The sequence below is a fragment of the Chenopodium quinoa genome, unplaced genomic scaffold (genome assembly GCF_001683475.1).
Source record: "Chenopodium quinoa cultivar QQ74 unplaced genomic scaffold, ASM168347v1, whole genome shotgun sequence".
NCBI lineage: Eukaryota > Viridiplantae > Streptophyta > Magnoliopsida > Caryophyllales > Amaranthaceae > Chenopodium > Chenopodium quinoa.
In genome coordinates this window covers 8,366,761-8,381,963 of record NW_018743920.1, presented here as the reverse complement: position 1 = coordinate 8,381,963, position 15,203 = coordinate 8,366,761, and the positions used below count along the sequence as shown (strand labels likewise).

Here is a 15,203-nt window from a genome sequence, read left to right as displayed (position 1 = left end):
TTCCTCTCAAATTCCTTTGATTTTGGGAGGAAAGGAAAGGAAAGGAAAGGAAAGATTTTGTGAAGGGAGCTTTTCTTCCATTTCCCTTCATTTCCTATCAAATTTCATTTAATTTTTAGAATCAAACATAGGAATTCATATTTTTCCTTTCTTTTTTTTTCCTCCCAACCAAAAAGGGCCTAAGAGGAGTTAGTCAAACTAATAAGTATATGTTTGAATTTTATATGTCTCAAAAATAAAACTTCAAATTTGCAACTAATATGTAACGGAGGAAGTAGCCAAATTTGATCTGAATTTTTAATTTTTTTTTCTTTGTTTTAATCAAACTTTAGCTTGCTTATGTACACTAACTTATGAAGGAACGCGTAAAATTTGAAAAAAATTAAACAAATAAAATATACAATGAAATCAATCCAATAAAATCTCATATGACTATAGTCAAAGATTTTAAAATTTGACCCAAATATTAGCAATGGGCATTAAAATAGGAATGGAAAGAGTAAGCGACCCTATTGAAAAAGCTTTAGTTTATCTGAAAATCTTTTAATTGTCGCCGCATTTTCAGGACCTTGCTCAATAAGCAAGTTAACTGCCTTTGTATAACTTGGAATTGGCGGGTAATTGATAAACTTGAATTGGGCGGTAATTGATGAGCTTGAATTGTCGTGTAATATATAAACTTGAATTGGCGGAGTAATTTTGATGAGCTTTAATTGGCGTGTAATTTATAAACTTTGGCCGGCTTGAATTGGCGGGTAAAATATAAACTTGAATTGGCAGGTAATTTTGATGAGCTTGAATTGGCGGGTGATTGATGAGCTTGAATTGGCGGATAATTGACGAGCTTGAATTAGCGGGTAATTAATGAGCTTAAATTGGTTATACCATCTTGTGCGTTGTTGTGGTTGTGTTGATTGTTGTTGCTTCATACTTCCTCTGTTTCATAACAGATGCATCATTCCGACCACGTTCACTTGCCATTTCACTAATATTTCAATAAAAATTAAAGTTTACATTCTAAGAATATCTTTACCACAGTGATAAGCCCAACAACTCCATAACAGTAATCCGATAAATATCCGATTCCATATCCGTGATATTTTGAGCTTATGAAGCTTCCTCATCAAATCGATAAAGAGGCGTACATTTTAGGAGATTGCTCTAGATACCCTCCTAACAAACCACCCCTTATTAATCTTTTTTGAACGGATCGTTTCTGATATTCATCTCAAAATTAGCAATAATTTAGGAAAATCCTAAAAATATTCCATTCTATTTGTAGACATAATAAACAGTGAAGTAGATCCTTCTCTTTCTTCTTCCTTTAAACCCCACTTAATTTCTCCTCGACATTCCCCCCAAAACATACACCTTCCTATTTAATACTCCCCTTTAATTCATATTTACACCAATAAATTTCCAGCTCTTTTTTCAATAACCCCAGAATTCTCTCTCTTCTTTCTCTCTCTAATGGAGGATTTCGGCCTTTTTGAACCCGACCCGCTTCTGAAATCCGGAGCTTTCATTGATCCGAACCCGATTCCTTCAAATGGGTTTATCCCTCCAACCGTTGATCCGGTTGCGGTGGAATCTCCGGCGCAGATTCCCGATGAGAAGGGCGGAGGAGTAACTTCGAATGGGAGTAAGAAGAAATCCGGTAAAAAAACTGCTGCGGGGAATGAATCTCAGCCATCCGATTGTACTATTTTGCCGAATCCTGATTGGTTGCCTTCTGGTTGGGAGGTTCAAGAGCGCGTTAGGAATTCCGGTGCTTCTAAAGGTTCTCGCGATAAGGTATTCTTTTTTTTTTTTTTTTTTGATATTTAATTTGATATTTTTTTTTTAAGTTTTATGATTGGATAAATTTTTTCTTTTAGATTATGAGTTTTGATTTAGTGGAGCTTTTAATATTTGGGGGAAGGTTTGATTAATTAATTTGAATTGAAATGTTGGTGACTTTGTGGTACGAGTATTGGGTAATCTTCAATTATTTTGTTTATTGATGTTGTGTACCTGTGTTTGTTAGCTGTGGACTATGGTTAGAGCTGGCAAAAAGACACGGCACGACAACATGACACAAACCGAACACGAAAAAAATGGGTTAGTGTAAGAGGTTTCAACACGTTCAATTAAACGGGTCAACATGACACGACACGACACATTTAATTATACAGGTTGGGTTAGGTTGGGTTAGCGTTGAGATTCTTAACACAAAATTAACACGACCCAACCCGCCTAATATAAAAGTCCAATAATTTATGGAATTATTGATAAATATATCGAATACAATCAATAATTTTCAATTCAACACGAACACGATACGAACCGAACACGAAAATAGCGGGTTAGTGTTAAGGCTTTTCGACACGATTAATTAATTGGGTCAACACGACACGACACGTTTATTAAATGGGTCGTGTTAGTGTTGAGCTTTCCCAACCTGTTTAATTTCTGACACGAAAACGAACACGACACGACACGATTGCCAGATCTAATTATGGTTATTTCTTGGTGCTATTCCTTGATGTTCTAGTGTTTTAAAATTATCTTGATGTTGTGTACTTGAGTTTCGTTAGACATATGAGATATAATCGATACGGAGAACTCTAAACAACTTCTAAAAAAGCGTGTCAACGAGGTGTGTTGCATAAAAAAAACGGAAGAATTATATACGAGTTTGTCCCAACAATCAACTTTACACTTTGGTTCGTGTTGTCTTAATACTCAAAATGTAAGATTACAAATTTTTATGGGATGCTGCATAAAGTGATTTTTGAAGAAAATTTTGGGACAGATAGAGTAGTTTTGATAATTATTTTGGCATTATATTGTACCAGGGAAATACTCATTATATTATTGACATATTTCCAGAGTTACTTTTTTTTGTTCATATGATAGTGTAGTAGTTCTATGCTTAGTGAGGTCATGCTTGGTAATTGTTTAATTGAGTATTTGTAATAAGTTATTGCTTGTAGTGCCTGAAAGTTCCTTCTCTGGGAGGGTAGTGTTGTGATCCGGAATTAAGTGAAAGCAATTGGTATGTTAGTCATTGTTTTGTGATAGACGGACAGGTTATATAAGATTTGTGGTGTCATATTAAATGCTCACGAGTTAACATAGGAGAAGTAAATCATGACCTGTTATTGATAGTAAATCAGGAATGCCTTATTAGGTTGGCTATACAGGATGAAGAAACACGTTCCGTGGGATTCATGATGATTACATAATTAAGGAGATTCAATTGTATTGGAGTACTCATTTAACTGAGCTTAATTCAGGCCAAATCTCAGTGAACTAGTTTGGCATTTGGTAGATTCTGCAATTGTTGCATGTGTTGGTATTTGAAGCTTCATAGTCTTTGCACTTTGCATACTATGGTTACATGGTTGTTGAAGCTTAATTTTTTTTCCTTCTTAATCTGGCTCCTCATGTATTTGAAGCTTTAAAGGGTTAAAGCAAAGTCAACAGTAGAAAGCATTTTCAACGAGATTATCAAGTAAACTTTTGGCTGGTAATCAGACTAATCACTAATCACTAATCACTAAGGTTCTATTCAATGATTTCAATCTAGTTACAAAAAGTTACTCATAGGTGAACTAGGATTTTATTGGCCGTTTATAACTTAGCACACACTTTTTGTCATGGTTGCTCCTGTCTTCAAGGAATGCATATTGAGCAGTATGTTAATGTGGATTCAATGACTAATATAGGCATGGGTGCACCATGGAGTTGTACTTTACCAATTTCTAACTGTTCTGAGATTTTTGGCCCATACCCTGTTAAATTGTCATATGTCCTGTGGTAGTACTTAAAGGTGAAATTGAAAGTCCATATGTCAATGGCCCAACTAGGTAGAGGGCATACCATGCTTCGTCATATCATTGTATATCTAGTAATTGATAAAGAACTCCCTATTGAACTTGAGATTATGGAACTCACTGCTTCAATCCAACCCTGGAGTGACGGAGGAAGAATTTAGCCTTTGTATCTGCCTCCTGAAATTCGGTTAAGATGAATAGTTATGGAAAGTAATCAGAAAATCATGTAGGAGGACTTGGAGCTAGCATTTAGACTTTCGGAGGTGAATTCAATCCTGCGAACCTTTTTTTTTTATTTTTTTATTTTTTTTTTTTTTAAAAAATCCTTTATTCTACGATTTTCACTTTACTGTTCCGTCCTGATTCTTATTTTGTGTGTCCTACATCTACTGAATATTGTTTCGTATGTATCCTTTCCTAACAACAATCTCTTCATTCGAAAATATTTACAAAGATTATTTTTGGTGCTCCTTTCCATATTTGTTTTCCACTTACTCACATTTTCTTACTGCTTAATGTGGCTTAAAATGATCAAATCAGTTTGTTTGGAAGTTCATCTTGGATTGGGGATAATAAGGTACTAAAAGTCAAACTAAAAAAAACATAATTGATTAGAGGTATTCTCAAAGGAGGTAAGGTTTTTACAAATAGAATAAGGTGGTTGTGGCACGAGGAATAGAGAGATATGGAGAAATCATTACCCTCAAAATGAGGGTAATAATTACCCATCCTCCCCCTAGTGTAACTATAACCTCAAAATGAGGGTAACAAATCCCTTTTCTTTACCTCTCATCACCCTATCACTACATAATTCTCTTACAGTCACACCATCACTCTTCTCATTTTTCCTTGTATTCACATTCATTTTCTTAAGTTTGGCTTTTATTACCCTAGTAATACATCTTTCTCAGTTCATTTTCTTGAATCTGATTGATAACATGAAAGTCATTGATTTTCCCTTGTAATCACATTAGTTTTTGGAGGAGCGTGTTTTGAAATAAATTTTGGAGAGTAATTATTAATTAGACAAGGGTCACAAGAATAATCATATACAAAAAGCAACACTGGCTTTTCCAAATCTTTTAGACCATTGATTTATCTATACATCTTTTTATACATCCAAAAATATTGGTTTTAACTTGTAAACACCATAGATGTTAGGGCCGGCTTTTACTAAGTTGATACTTGCCTTAACTAGGTGTTTGCCAAACCTGGTTCGTCTTATAGATCAGACATTGTTAAAAGATCATTGCTTTTCAAAAATACATTTAAAACTTGATTTTACATTAGTTTGCTCCTTATTTTTCCATAAATGTTATGGTGCCATAATTTTGGTGAATTACCTGCCATAACTTTAATTGTGACAGTGTGATTTCACTAATAAAGTAGAAGATGTATAGTCCTCAACAGCCATAGATAAGCATTGCACTATTATAAATGTGAAAGGAACATATTTAGAGGGTCTAGGTAATATTCTTGACATCTGTTGCTTAGATCCATAAGATCACGTGACTAAGTTTTTACACTGGCTGCCACAGACCTAGCGCAACTCTCCTTCTTTTTATGGGCTTCAGACACACTGTGAATGTCACAAATTAATACTCACACAGTCACATGCGAGTTAAGGATTTGTTGTTGTTATTGCTTAGATCCAAGCAAGGGGGATCATTGGTTGAAAAAAGAGAAATTTAAATGATTATGCAAACATTAGGGGATAATATAGATTTCACTTGCAATATTTACAGGGTCTAGGGCCTCTAGGCAATAATTTTGTATATTAGTGATGTACTGCACTGAACTGAGCATATTAGTCATGTATTGAACTGAATTATTCATCATATATTGAATGGAACTTATTTACTTATTGGCCCTGAATTGAACTGAAATGAACTTATTAGCTCTAAACAGAACTTGGTTGAATTAATTAGCCCTGAACTGAACATATAAATCTGATCTGGATTGAAATTTACTTTTTTGAAGTGTAAAGAACAAGACCTATGTGCAACTTTTGACTAAAGGGTTCATGATTAGCATCCAAATGCCCATAGTGTAGAGTAGAGTGCATTCATACTTGCAGATTGGGAATAATAGGTTCGAGATTCTACTTTCTCTACAGATTCATTGTAAACTATCGTTATTGGTTGTACTGAATGCATATCTATACACTTCTTGAACCAATGGGTAGAACTGATTTTGATTGGCTGATCAACGTTGTGGACTTTTGGCGTTCCACTTTATGTTGACTAATTGTTTCTGGATCTATATCTAAGCTAATGAGTGCTTATAAAGGTATGATTAATTCTAGCTTTGTATCTGAACCAACGAACTGAAAGGCTCATGGCATTAATTGAAACTATGACGTCATCTTAAAGCTATATAAATTTAGTCGATGCTATCAGCTGCTGGTAGGAACAAAGAGCATCTCTCTCAAGGTTATTTTTAGGGCACATACACATTACTATATTCTCTACTTATACTCTTCTGTGCCATTTGCTCTTAAATTTCATCTTTACTCCAACTTGGTCTTTGTGCAAACAAAGCAAGAGGTTTCTCTTCTGATATGTTGAAATTATGTTCTACTCCTGACTGTCTCTGTATTTATATGCCAATATATTGTTCTCCTTGTCTCTTCTTCCCCTTTTTGGGGCTAATATTGACTCTTGTGAGCTAACCTACTTGGTCTTCGTCCTTGGCAGTACTATATAGAGAAAGCGACAAAGCAAAGGCTCAGGTCAAAGAAGGAAGTGCTCCACTTTATCCAAACAGGAAGTTCCATGAAGAGAAAGAATAAAACAGATGATGCTAATGGTTCGGTAAGTTGAACATAATCTGCTTTAGGAACTAAAGAAAAATACAGGGCATTGACTATTATCATAATCTGCCCAAGTCAGGTTATCAGAAACCTGGTGTCCTGGTGCTCATAATAGCTTTGATGTTGCTTTTGCAGCCTGTACCTGACTCTGCCACCCCTAAGCGGAAGAAGGCTGAGTCAAAGGCAAAAGTTTCTTGGAAGAACTTCAATTTTCATGATGCCCCGGCGAAGGTGAAATGGGTCTTGTCAGATATCTATGAAGGGACGTGGAGGCCCTTGACCAATAGCGTTGAGAGGGTTCCTGAATCTGCCAAGCAAGAATGGAGTGCAGCTTTTGCTTACCTCTCTTTACCAAATGGTAGCAACGGAGCATTATTCTGAGAGTTTTCTCTCTCGATTGTGGGGTTAAAAAGGCTAGTTAAACATACTAACAAACCACAGAAGTGAACCATTTTTATATAGTGTGATAGTGTCTTTCCCTTTGCTTCTTTTTGAGCTGAATTTTTGTGAATAATCTTAACATTCATGGTGCATGGTTCTTTTGACCAATAGGACTAGTTAGATTGAAATTTAGCTAGTTTTCTTTTGTTAATAGAACATAGTAATTTGAGTTTCCTGCATTTTGAAGTTACAGAGCCTTGGTTCTTAATGTTCTTTTTATGTTTCTTTATAGTAGCAGATCTATACTCGTAATGACAAAAATGTCCTCCATTCTAGTGAAATTTCCAAAATATCCCAAGAGATTGTTCCAAAGGCATGATTTTGGAGATGGCTCTAGCACATTGCTTGTTTAGAGCAAGCATTTTTCCTTATTATCTTATCTTTATAGCTTGACCTTGCTCCTATACCAATCTTGGGGAACTCTCTTGTGTATAGAATATCGCCCCTCTACTCCATCTTCATTCTTTGTCAAATGGAATTCAAGACCAAAGTCGACAAACTACAGAGTATAAACATGAAAAACCAAGTGACAATAATCTCTTCCTAACAGAGATCGTGGTATAATTGTATAAATGATTTATTTAGAAATATATAAATCGAAATTTTAATGTCATACTAATTCGAGGGATACATGCATATGCTACAGTTGATTTGATGTTATACAGTTATAGGTGAGAAATCCATTGTTCCTAATTTTTCCTTGGTAAATTGATCACCTCTCTTTAATGACTCTCATATGGAAAAGAACAACATAATCTCTACTCTGTATTTCTCTAATAACTCTCATATGGAAATAAGCGAACGACATACCCTCATTTTTTTTTTAACTTTGTATAAAAGAAAAGCCTTCATTGGCATTGGCTAAATTCAAATTTGGCATTATGTATAGTATTCATAAGCTCCCACAAGTCCTATTTATTCCTCTCAATTTTTGATTAAAAGTTTATTTTTTTTTCTTTTTTTTTTCCATTTGAAATTCACATGGCCAACCATATGATGTGACTACTTTATTTACGTACCTATAATAATAATAATAAGATAAATGAGGTTACTTGTATTGGTTGTATAGATAGGAGTTAGGGTTGTACAAAACTATCTGAGAATTCGAAAATCCGATAATTCAATCCGTAACCGATTCGAATTTTTGGATATCCGATCCGAGTTATCATTTCGGATCGGATATCCGATCCTAAAAAGCGGATATCGATGCGGATTTGGATATTGATTTTCAAAATTTCGGATATCCAATATCCGAAATATAAAAGCTAAAATAGTGAAATATATACTTCCTCTGATTTTTTTTACTTGACCTGTTTCTTTTATCACGCTTGCCAATGCAAAACTCTAACAATCAATAATTTTAATTTTCCATAAGTAAAAAATTTAAAAGTTATATATTATGATAGTACTTATTTAGACGAATTCAAAAAGATCTAATATGAATATGTTTTTCCTTACATATTATTCACAAAAAACGTCCAAAAGAGGGGTGGTGAATAGTGTAAAAAGTCAAAACGGGTCAAGTAAAAAAGAACGGAGGAAGTATAAATTTTTTTAATTGTTCATATAAAACTGGCCCTGTATTATTAACTTATTATAATATTCTTAATATATTTAATGATAATTTTTATTGCAAAACGACTACTATTTTGTTAAAATATGTTGTACAACTTAATGATAAAAAAGCGATAGAATTAGTGAAATTTGGAAAGTAATCATAATCAATTTTACTTAATATTGGATAATGGATATCCGAAGCATCCGATCCGAAATTTTGGATATCCGATATTCGGATATCCGAAATTTTCGGATCGAATTTGGTTATCAGTTTTTGGTATCCGAGTATTCGGATATCCGATCCGAAATCACATTTTGGATCGGATATCTGATTCGTGAACAGGCCTAATAGGAGACAATCCAACGGAAAAATGAAGTTATACATATAAACAAATGGAATTATTCTTGTAATAGTTAAATCAAAATATAACAGGGATTACACAAATAATATACAAGCCACATGGTGGGTTACTTGTATTGGTTGTATAGATGGGAGTCAATCCAACGGAAAAATAGATTACACATACAAACAAATGGAATTATTATAGTAATAGTTAAAACAAAATATTACAGGGCTTACCCGAATAATATACATGGCTAGACACATGGTGAGCCACTTTACATACATACATATAATTAACATATGACTGTACTTGTATTGGTTGTATAGATGAGAGTCAATCCAACGGAAAAATGAGATTACACATATAAGCAAATGGAATTATTCTTGGATTAGTTAAAAACAAAATATAACAGGGGTTACTCGAATAATATACATGGCCAGACACATGGTGTGACCACTTTACATACATATAATTAACATAAGACAAATGAGATTACTTGTATTGGCTGTATAGATGGGAGTCAATCCAACGGAAAAATGAGGTTACACATATAAGCAAATGGAATTATTCTTGGAATAGTTAAAACAAAATATAGAGGAGTTACTCGAATAATATACACGGCCAGACACATGGTGTGGCCACTTTACATACATATAATTATCATAAAACAAATGAGATTACTTGTATTGGCTGTATAGATGGGAGTCAATACAACGGAAAAATGAGGTTACACATATAAACAAATGGAATGATTATTTTAATAGTTAAAATAAAATATAACAGGGGTTACTCGAATAATATACATGGCCAGACACATGGTGTGGCCACTTTACATACATATAATTAACATAAGTCAAATGAGGTTACTTGTATTGGCTGTATAGATGGGAGTCAATACAACGAAAAAATGAAGTTACACATATAAACAAAGGGAATTATTCTTGTAATAGTTAAAACAAAATATAAAAAGGGTTATCCAAATGAACAAATGAGATTACTTTATTTTTTGTAATCAATTTATGTTACTTTTATGATGAGTTAGACAAAATAAGGTTATTACCCTTATACTTGTAAATGAGGTTACTCATATAAATGAATAAGTATTATTGTTATAAACAAATGTAGTCACACACATGACTTATTGTTTAAATTTTTTATAAATACGAAGTATAATGTAAAAAAAATTCTACTTATATCATTATTCGGTGAATTTTGTAGGTTTTTTTTTTTTTTTTTGTCTTAATTACGAGTGTCTCACGTTAGAAAGAGAAAAAGAAAAGATGATCACTCCATAAAGTAGAATAGTTATTTCCACTAATTACTAGTCGTATGTATCATTAATTGGTTTAGTATGGACCTCTTTGGGCCTTGTTTATGGACCGAATCCTCATTTTTTAGGTTGTCCATCTTTAATTACTACTGGATAGAGATTATTAACACATGGTCCCACTTATAAATGTGTCTACATTTATTACGCTTTTCTCTTTATTAAACAATGTTTTAATAAGATTCTACTAATTAAATTTCTCCATTCCAATTTTTAATCATCATTCCCTCTTTTCAAGCGCTATATTAATACATTGTCCCTCTTTTTTTTTTTTTATTCTTTGTCATTTTTTTTATTTTTTTTGTTTTGAAAAGTTAAACTAATTATACATACATGTATACTATTTTTCCCAATTGTTTGGGTTTTTTTTATGTGTCCTACGGGAGAGTTACAATTTCCTAGTATGCTCCTTCCTTCGCCTGTACCTGCACAAATAACGGAATACTCCGGCTGGGGCTGGGGTGTTCCGCCTCCGAAGATTAAGTTAGTCTCTTTCTAAATGTGGAAATAAGACAATAAATGCTTCTCGATTTGAGAGCGTTTGCAAGGGGATTTGTGTTTTGTTGGTTTGTGGGAAAATGATTCGATCCCCATTAATGAGGTCTGCCCTTACTATTTATAGTAGGGAGAACTGTATCTCAATTAGGGTAAAAATGACACGTGTCGCAAAGGGATTGGGCCTTTGCTGACCGTTGCAAGCTTGACACGTGGCAGGCCTTTATTGGGCCACGTGTCTTAGGGTATTTTTACCCTAAACACCAATGGAGTAGTATCTTATCGAATCATTTGCACACAAATGGTTTGAGCCAATTTGATATAGCCAGCAATAAATATCAACATACTTAATCCACCTAGTCCAATGAATTGATCTACCCGAATCATATATGATATTTTCCACTCATAAATCAATCGAATTAAGTACTCCAATAATTCTTATGAACACATCTCTTTTACATGATATTCTACCTTATATGACATATACAGCAAAGCATTGCATTTCTTGTACGATATCATATACCCCGGTCCATATTATCCCTCATTTCCTTGGAAAACATAAATAGGTTCGTGGTATTAATAACCGTTATGAGCTCGACGTCTCTAGTAGACATAAAATCAACGTGACTAATACATAAATGCTAAAGCAAAATAGATATCACTAGCATAAAGTGTGACTGAGTAGTGTAAGAAACAAAGAATCGCTTCAACGAGAAGAATATGGCGGAACCAAAATGTTCATGGGATGATGTCGTGGTTGATAATCAGAATTATCAAAAGTGGCCTGATTGGCTTCCAAATGATTGGTGCATTCATCGCGACATCAGCACTCCACAAAATTATATGGTATAATTTTTCTTTTTCTTTTTCTTTTTTTTTTTGTTTTTTATTTTTTTTATTATTATTTAATTTGTAATGTACTCTGTGTATTGTTTTTACTCTTAGATTTAATCTTTTGTTTAATTTTCTCATTTTTCATGCATAAAAAACTAATCTTTCTGTGTTTATACCATTAAAAAAAGACTTTTATTTTTATTTTTTTATGACTGTTGATATTAAATTATTGTATTTGTATGTAAAGAAGACATTTTTTCAGTTGTTGAGATATATCTTGATTATAATTTTTGTTTTATACTCGTACCATTAAAACAATTACAATTTTGTTTTATAGATGTTGATATTACTTTATTCATTTGTGTGTAAATATTGACAATTTTTTAATTGTTGAAATATATCTTGATTATAAGATTCAAAGCCATTAAACAAGTTTATCATCTCTGATTAATTCTTAGAAAATAATGTTTTGTTAGTCTAAATACCCTCAACATAAGGATGTATGTAGATCACATTTGAAAATTTAGGCTTTTACTGAAAATTGGTAATTCTGATGAAACTTGATTATAATTCTAAGAATTAAGGACCTTTTTTGCTAGCCAAACCCCATCACCAAGCTAGGAATCTCAAATTTGTGCTAGAATGTGGATCAAGTATAAATAGCCGTTAAATTCATACCCGCATATAGATTGGATATGTACGACACTTATTTAGTTTTATTTAAAAAAAGGCGCGTAAAGTGCTTTTATTTAATTTTGGAGCCATTAGTTATTGTACGCCTTTTGTTATCCTTATTTGCTTCAATTAAATCTTTCAGTAATTGTCTTAAATTTAATCACGCTTTTTTGGTAGTCTTACTCAAATCCAAAAGGAAAAAAAATTTCATTCCATGGAGGAGGTTGTTCAATACCTAGCTAAAGAAGCAATGAAACCAGTATCACCGGTGCCCAGGCGAACCAAGAGGAAACTTAATGGTAATTACATAGTTTTATTTAGTAATTAATTAATATATTTTCTTGTATAATTAGAGGAATTTCTCCAAATAATAATGACATTTTTAATTAATGCAGCTATAATTAATTATAGTGGTTTGATATTTTTCCATGAATTTTAATTGACAGATAAAGTTGAAGAACAGATACCCGCAGAAGAAAATGAATCACCAGTTATTGTCAATCCACCACAAGACTGGCCTGATTGGCTGCCACAAGACTGGTACATTGAGCGAAGTTGTGCAAACCCTACTAATGTGGTAATTAATTTTATTAGTCCAATTCAATAATTTGTCATTTTTAGCTAATTATTTTTTTCTAATCAATGCAAACATTGTAGATTAAGTGTAACTTTCAGGAAAAAATCAATTATTTATGAAATAATAAGATAGAAAAAATATTATTACGAGAAATATATAATCGGTGTAATAAGGAAAATAAATAATCACTTTGAATCGTTGATTAATTGGTAAAAATAGTTTGTTTATATGGACTGTACCTTTTATCTGAAATTTATCATAGATTATCTAAAGTTAAAAATATGAATTTTTGCTTGACTAAGGTAAATTTGTATACTCATTCAAAAAAAAAAAAAAAAAAGGTAAATTTGTATACAATGTAAATAACATCTACACAATTTACTTTTTTTTTTATCACAACTATTTCAAATTTCATTAAGCTGTTTCATCTCATTTCTATGATTTATGTACTAATCGATGCCAAGTAATGATATAATTGGATAATTGTATGTGATTGTGCAGTTTTACTGTAGTCCTAAATGGAAGAGGTTTCAATCCAAGGAAGAGGTTCTTCATCATCTCGATATCGAGGAGAAGAAGAAGAAACCAAGGATTAGATGAAGAAGGTTAGTTTCAAAGTCTAGTAACTATTGTTATATTGTATGCTTCGTATACTTTTCTTATACTTTATATGGAGTTTATCATTAGGTAATCATTTTTTGTAATTTTCTTTTTAGGCAGGGTGTATTGTTTACCAGCAGTACAATGATGCAGGCACCAATTAAACTGTGAGATTACAAGAATAGGGTTTTATTTGTAAGACTATATATTGGCTGATTTAAGGAGTTTTTGAACATGATAAAAAATATATATATTATTGAAACTGTGATTTAAGATGTATGTGTAATTTAATTTTGTTTTCATGAGAAAACAGATCAAAACTTTATATGCCTGTTTATCATGAATTTTTGTTTTTGCATTGTGCATGTGTAATATATATCATAGAGCTAAAAATAGCGGTGATGTTGACAAAATCATGATGTTATTTTCATGATCATAGATGCATGGAAAAAGAAACTTGTGATTTTAAGGTTTTATTCATTTGGTCTTTAGGATTGAGACTCTTAAAATTATACACCTAGAGCTAATTACAATTATCGGTTTTACAAATTTCTCATTAGTGTTTTTTTTTTTTTTTTTCCTTATAGTGAATCTAGCTTTCCATGCTATAGCACAAAAAAAAAAAAAAAAAGGTCTAATCATACAAAATAATTTACATAATAAATATATAATCAACCAGCTTTTTGCTCAATTTTGTTCGTGAGACTTCTATTATTACTGAGAAGTCTTTTTTTTTTTCCTTTGTTATTAAAGTTTATAGTACATACATCAAAATGAGAAAATCTATCTAATACAACCTATGGAGTAAATGGAAATCTATCAAACTATTCATAAAATAATAAGCTATAAAAATAGTGTTTCATTTTTTGCACCTAAGCTTTCATTCAATAAACATAGCTTTCATTGCTATATAGTACAATGACTATCATCTAGTATGTCACAAGAATCAGCCATATTTTTTCCTAGCTAGGCTACTCCAATTAGTGGGAAGATGTCTTAGGGATTTTTTTTTTTTTTTCATGAAAAAATTTAATGTGTTGATGAATTGAAATGGATAGACTCAGCTCATAGACTTTATGTTATGTTTATTAGCACATTTTGAACCTTAAATTATGAGGTGATGAAAATTAAATTTAGGGCACCTTAAGTAATAATTAGAGTTGGTTGGCAAGCACCTTATAGAAGTATATATATTTTAAGGTAACGAAAGGACATAATTTACTTATAATTTAATTAAGATTGTACTCTAAATGTCATCTCAAATTTAGGTATTGAAAAATTATACATTTCTTCGTCTAAAAGAACTATTTATAACAAATATTTCTATAAGTAGCTACCTTATCAATAATTAAATACCTTCTCATCATTTTCAGCTAGTCCCTTTTTTATTTAAGTTTAGCTTATTTGTTTTTATTGTGCTCTTTTTTTTAGCTAAATTAAGATATATATATATATATAAAATTATTAAGTACAATAACTAAATCACTAAGTTATCTTTATTTGGCTTAGCAATTGTTTTCGCAATCCAAATGGTTCTTGCATCATTCATACTTCCTATGTTCTCTTTTAGATGTAACATCTTGACTTTCACGCTTGTCAATGCATAATTTCAACTCTTTATTACTTGTATATCTATAATTATAGATATAGGTAGAATAATATAACACTTTGATATTGTAAAAATGTAAATTTAGACTAATTTAACAAGATCCCACATGAAACA

General features: G+C 32.0%; 1 protein-coding gene across 1 annotated transcript; it reads left to right on the top strand.

Moving 5' to 3' along the window:
• Positions 1 to 980: 980 nt before the first annotated feature.
• LOC110688418 (methyl-CpG-binding domain-containing protein 6-like) lies at positions 981 to 7,300 on the top strand. Its single transcript, XM_021865156.1, has 3 exons — positions 981 to 1,794; positions 6,515 to 6,631; positions 6,766 to 7,300. The coding sequence occupies exons 1-3, from the start codon at positions 1,471 to 1,473 to the stop codon at positions 7,009 to 7,011; spliced, it is 687 nt and encodes a 228-aa protein (XP_021720848.1). The 5' UTR covers positions 981 to 1,470; the 3' UTR covers positions 7,012 to 7,300.
• The last annotated feature ends 7,903 nt before the right edge of the window (positions 7,301 to 15,203 follow it).

Bases quoted from the DNA above. Each gene is read 5' to 3' on its own strand.
- LOC110688418 (XM_021865156.1), top strand. From the start codon at position 1,471: ATGGAGGATTTCGGCCTTTTTGAACCCGACCCGCTTCTGAAATCCGGA. The intron at 1,795-6,514 runs GTATTCTTTTTT...CGTCCTTGGCAG, and splicing joins CTAAAGGTTCTCGCGATAAG to TACTATATAGAGAAAGCGAC. The intron at 6,632-6,765 runs GTAAGTTGAACA...TTGCTTTTGCAG, and splicing joins CAGATGATGCTAATGGTTCG to CCTGTACCTGACTCTGCCAC.